Source organism: Lytechinus variegatus, chromosome 16 (assembly GCF_018143015.1).
Source record: "Lytechinus variegatus isolate NC3 chromosome 16, Lvar_3.0, whole genome shotgun sequence".
NCBI lineage: Eukaryota > Metazoa > Echinodermata > Echinoidea > Temnopleuroida > Toxopneustidae > Lytechinus > Lytechinus variegatus.
This window is the reverse complement of record NC_054755.1, coordinates 15,632,202-15,638,277: the sequence shown is the minus strand read 5'-3', so window position 1 is coordinate 15,638,277 and position 6,076 is coordinate 15,632,202. Positions and strand designations below refer to the sequence as shown.

Below are 6,076 nucleotides of genomic sequence, written 5' to 3'. Positions count from 1 at the left end.
TAGTAACACTGCTTCTCAGCCAATCAAAATCCAGAAAAGTTGTCAGATTTGAAAACTTGTCGGACAACAAATGTTGATGAAACACTCACCAGGTTTCATTCCTGTGACGTCGTGATGCTTAGTTCAACTGACGTCATCAGATATCACGTGACGTCAGTAATTCATGTCTTTATAATCACTGTATGTTATTAACACGCTGATCCATTATTCACTATTTGCTTAAATTTCATGGCATGGTTCAGATGATGTTTGGTTTGGTTTCTCAAGGCCAGTAAATTCATTTCAATATTTATTTTATATATTTGATAAGTACGCAGATTCTAGACGGACTTTGTTTTTATTTTGATCATTTATTCGTTTTTAATATCTTTTTCTTTGATATCTAATTCGATAAGTTATAATGATAATCAAAATAATGTTTTATTGTTAATTATTATTATTGATGTTATTGTGATGTAAATTATGATAAATTCAATTATAATATGTTTGTTCATATGTTTGATTTATTAATGCGTTCAAAATAATACCATACATAATATCAAATGTGTTTACATAATACAGTGTAAAAAATAATCAATTATAGCATAAACTTCACATTTAAATTAACAAAACACACAATAAATTGATAAATGCGCGAGACTGCCGTCGTGATGTAATGGTGGTCTTATCTTATATGTACAACACGTACTGTGAAAAGGAAATAAAATTGAATGGCAATAGGCATTTGTATATCTCCATTTATATTTATTTGAGGCATTTAATAAAATAAAAGAATAAAAAAAGTGTTTGGATGAGTGTAATCGTGACAAGACCTGATAATCTTGTAAAAAAAAGGCTTTTACTCGCAGGATGGCATTTTTCTTAACCTTTCACTTATTCTATTTTTTAAATTTATTTTTAATATATTTTTTTCAGTTGGAGATCCTTCGGCACACGTTGTTCCGCTCGCCTCAAGTCAGCCTCAATCACACATGTATCCTGCAAGTGAGTAACATTTATTGAATTGAAATTCTCAATATATCACTTTCAGATGCTTTTTAAAGTTGGAAGAATAAATATGGTAGACTCAATAACGGTAGTTTTAATTCAGTTGGTATCATTTCTGTTATCCTTTTCTGTGTTATTTCTTATGGCGTTAACATTATCATTGTTTCCATTTTTATCATTATCATCATTGTTATTATTGATATTTTTAGCAGTATTATTATAACTAAATTCTTATTGTTATTATCATTGTCATCATCATCATTATTACTACTAGTATCAGAAATGTTGTTATTGTACTGTTATAATAATAATTATTGCGGTTATTTTTAGGAGCAATCATCGTAATAGATGCGCAATATGTATTATCAATTTTCATTTATCCGTTTTTTTGCAGGTGCGTGGTTTGTTTGGACCGACCAAGAAAGCTACTCCCACGCTAGCATCCCTCTCCGAATGAACAAATTCTTAATTGCCCCTCACGCAGGATACTACTTTATTTACGCCCAAGTTACCATAGAAACGTGTAACAACAATACCTTAGGAAGAGGCCATAGTCTCTACGTAAAAACGCACTGTGGACGGCAAATCGAAAAGAGGTTGACCCATACACAAACAAGTCCGTAAGTAAACCAATTTCTGGTTCGGTGTCGCTTTTTTTATAGGGGAAGTTCACTCTGACAGACAGTTGGTTTTGATAAAAGCAAAAATAGATAAACTGAAGAAAAATGTTTGGTGAAGGTTAGATCAAAATCCATCAAAGAATAAGAAAGTAGTTAATTTTCAGTTTTTATTTGTGACGTCATATACGATCAGCATTCATCTCCTAAAGTCTTTTTTTTTTAAATATGGAACATGAATATATATTTTTTTCTTATGAAGGAGGTATGAAATGGTATTTCAACTGATCTTTTCATCCCACAAATGAAATCACTTTCAAAATTTTGAGAAAATTGCGTTTGAAAAAAAAAACATAGCACACGACAAACGAAGGCCTGAGCTTCGAGGCTGCGATTTCAGAAAATCATAATCGCAGAGTGTTGCTGCCCTCTACGTTTGTTGGCAGAGAAAAATAGAAAAGAGAAAGGGAAAGAGAAAAGAAAAGAGAAAAATAGAAAAGAGAAAGAGGTCAAGACGGGTTAAAGAGTTGGGATCCGCCTCTCTTCCAAAGAATCGTGATGAAATGCAAAACTGTGCACCAGTCGATCTGTTTAAGCCATGAGAACGACTTTTCTATCTTTATTCCGAGGTAATAAATTCTATTCAAAAGCAAGTTATTGTGTGGAAGCGCTATGGTGTCGTGGTTCTGAATTTAATTCATACCTGGGTCATTTAAATTCACACTTAGCCATTCTCCACCATAGTTACTCTCTCCTGGTACGATGCGAGAGCCTATACCTAGAAATTGAATTTGAAAACTTTTGTTTGAACCCCCCCCCGAGTGGAAAAAGTGCATACATTGCATGCGGGGGGAGCCAAGGTCCAATGACCATGAACTTGTGGTCGTCATCAAGCACTAGAAGCAGAATATAATTATTATTTATTAGTATCGTCTTACAATCTATCCCCATTCTTTCATATTTCCAGGGCTTTCAACACGCTACATATCTGCACTTACGATTCCAGTTACACAGGAGGTGTGTATTACCTAGAAGCCAATGACCACATCGGAGTGAAACCTTTTGTTCCCCTTGGCCTCGCCGAGTCCCGACTCCACCTCACAGAAGATAACTCCTACTTCGGTATGATTCAACTCTCGAAGTTCGAGCGAGGAACGCGGGGAGATTGTAGTTTACAGATTCCCCAATTTTAAGTTGTATATTTATTGGCCCGTATTTCGATGTCGAATTTAACTGAGACCATATGGTATATCTCTGTGCTAAATTCATGGGAAGCCAAATATTATGTTAAAGTTTCGTTTACATCGATCGTAATGTTTCTGTGGTGAACTAGAAATGATAAAGAGAAACGGTATTTTATGTCGCAATTGGCTATCCATATACCCAAACCACAGACAAGCATGGCCAGCAGGGACGGATCTATCTGGCTTTTTTCCAAGGAGGGGATTTGAGAAGCTCAAAAAACGGGGGGGGGGGGTTCACTACAAATGAAGGTCATTTTAGTACAAAGAACAGGCCTCCCCCTCCCGACTCCAAATAATTCCTCACTAATATCATGTTTTCATCATAGGCTGAAATCTACGCCGTTTCTTCACATAGCCGTTAATGAAAAGTAGTTTCCCCTGATTTGGGCAAATCATTATTCCAGTAGGCATCGCCTCGCCGTGAAACAAGCCCCTAATGATTATTTAAGTGGTTTGGGGGTAAAAGAACAAGGCAGATCCAATATATTTCTATGGGTATATTATCTTATCCATGGATATTGAAGATCAAAGATATTAGACATTTATTTATTGTTTATCTTGAAATAATGCGATTTAATAAAAAAAATCGTCTTACGGTTGGAACGTGTAGTGTGCGGCAAACTTTAAATTACTACAACCATTCAGAGTCATGGGAATGATATTCAGAGGAGGTGCTGGTTTGGAGAAAACAAAATGGGGAACATATTTCAAGGTTTTCACTGTCTCCAGAATGAAGGTGATTTTGTTCAGGAACAATTTGACAACCAAAACAAGAAAGAAAGAAAAGATTTTCACTACAAATTGAAGGTGATTTGGTAATACCCATATTGTATAACACACGCAACACCCAAGGCAAGTAAGTCTCTGGGCACCCCCTGCACCCCCGCCTCCCAGGGTCATGAAATCATCATTGATATCATATAGCTTGCACTGGGAGCAAGTGAAGCTATTCAATCTGAAAAGTGACATTTTCTCGTCATTCGCCCTCATAGGAATAGAAATCGAAGTTTAAACTATGTTTGTTCTATTATTTGTGTAAATAATACTAAGATATACGTTTTCTTATAGTTTATGTGACTCTATTTATTGTACATCTTGATTTCAAAGATTTTCCAGTACTAACGAGCCCCGCCCATTTCCGTCTTATCATAAACGAATCCCGGGGACATGGGGGCGGGCGGGGCGCTGCCATTTCAAGGTGGACACTACATATGCCATGGTCGTCCATAAAAGCATGTAAAATTGTAATTGCGTTTCACGATTTTACGCCCGTACAGTGAAGGGTATAAAATTTGCCAAGATCAGAGACAATGGGACATGCTTTTGAATCTTTCATGACAAAAGAACATTTGAGACATTGTTAGGGGGGGGGGGGGTGGCGAAGTGAGTTATATTGGTAGTTGTAGACTGAAACATGATTGATTATAGGTCTTTTTTCAAATCCATTTCATGGAAGAGCTTGGCGTTCACCTTATTTTTACAGTGCCCCACCCCCCTCTTCCGGGCACGATGCCCTTGAACCCCGCGATGAGATATATATTCTTATTCTTGTCGATCAATAATAAGTATTACTATACAAATACCAATACAAAGTTACGGCGTTGAATGATTGGAGTACGGACTATCTAACGTCAGAGGCTTTAAAAAGTAAAGGCAAAATTTTCACATAAACTACTGAACGTCGGGTGTTATAATGATCGAAGTCAAGGTCATCTTTTTGCTGAAGTGGCGTAATGAGCCAACAAAATTAAAATGAGGCGGCCAAACATGGCGCGCGCGGCAAAATTTCTGTAATAGCGATCGAGCAAAAATTTTGAGCTTCTTAAATTCATAATCTGATGTAGTGATTAATCTAAAAAAAAATACCATTCAGAAAATGACTAATATTCTCCCTCTATCATTTTCTTTCAATTTTCTCCTTCTTTTCCCTTCATTTTTCTTGGTCGTTGTTTTTGCCCACGCATCCCCCCAACAATTTTTATGCCAGTGCTGACATGGCTGAAGTTATTCCATTTTTTAAATTCTTACAAAATTGTTAAAATTTTTCGAGAACACAGAAATATAATCTACTTTGGAGAAAATATAGCTATAGGCATGCTAGAAGAAGCATATACTACATGTTATGCATTATCTGGTCTTAAAGATTAGGATGACATAATTTCTTCATTTGATGATAAAAGTGTTTTAAAGTAATATAAAAAAATGCCGAACCAGACATCTTTTTACACTCTTCTTCCTGTTCCTGTTTCATTATTGATTCCCCCACTTTTAGAGGTAGTACCCCTGCGCCCCTATTTATTGCTGAGATTTTTTAATTCTATTTTTACCCCTACTGAGATTTTTGTATGATATAATGTATATATACTGTACATATAATTATTGTATGTATATACAAAAAGTTTAATTCTTTAAGAAGCAGCTTATGAAATATATTTTGATGTGAAAGTATTGTGATCCCCTAGTGTTCCCTTTGTGAAAACATTACAAATGTAACTCGAAATCTATTCTGAGTTTTCTTTAAAAAATGCTAATTCTTGAATCATTACTAAACCGGGAGAAAACTTTGATAGTTTGTAATTTTCAGAGTGTTCAGAAACAGTCAATGACGATGTTATGCTTTGTATTGTTGAATTTAATAAAATATGAATTGTGTACAAAATATAGATGGGACTGAAAGGTATTTTGTTGTGAGTGTAGTTTGATTGCGGGAGAAAAAATAAGACATCAAAGAATGCAGTGTCGGGATATTCAGTGTGATCACGTGACAGTGTGCATATAGTGAAAGCTGTGATTCACACTGCTGAAAGGATCAAAATTTAAAGGGGAATCCAACCCAAATAAAAACTTGTTTTTAGAGGGAAAAGAAAAATCAGACAAATTAAATAGGTGAAAGTTTGAACAATAAGAAAGTCATGATTTTTTAAAAGTTGTAAAATATGGTAATCAATACCCATTGGAGACTTTAACTTGTCCGCCTGTGATGTCATAGTGATGAATGGCAAGGACTAATTATATAATATTGGATGGCCTTGAGGTTAATACAAGGAAATATTGGACGAGCTTTGCATAAATATTGGACGAGTCGAAGACGAGTCCAATATTTTGCAAAGCGAGTCCTATATTTCCTTGTATTGACCGAAAAATGGGACATCCAGTATTATGATTATTATTCATACAGAGAATTTTAGCAAATAATTTTTAACTTACCCTCCCGCCCTGAGACTCTCG

At 35.3% G+C, this 6,076-nt stretch overlaps 1 protein-coding gene across 1 annotated transcript in view; it reads left to right on the top strand.

Moving 5' to 3' along the window:
* LOC121429872 overlaps window positions 1–5,358 on the top strand; it is a 13,393-nt gene extending 8,035 nt beyond the window's left edge. Inside the window, exons 4-6 of the mRNA XM_041627126.1 lie at window positions 916–984; window positions 1,382–1,607; window positions 2,572–5,358. Of these exons, the coding sequence (XP_041483060.1) occupies window positions 916–984; window positions 1,382–1,607; window positions 2,572–2,797 (521 nt within the window). The 3' untranslated portion in view covers window positions 2,798–5,358. The remainder of the gene's footprint in view (window positions 1–915; window positions 985–1,381; window positions 1,608–2,571) is intronic.
* Window positions 5,359–6,076: the final 718 nt, after the last annotated feature.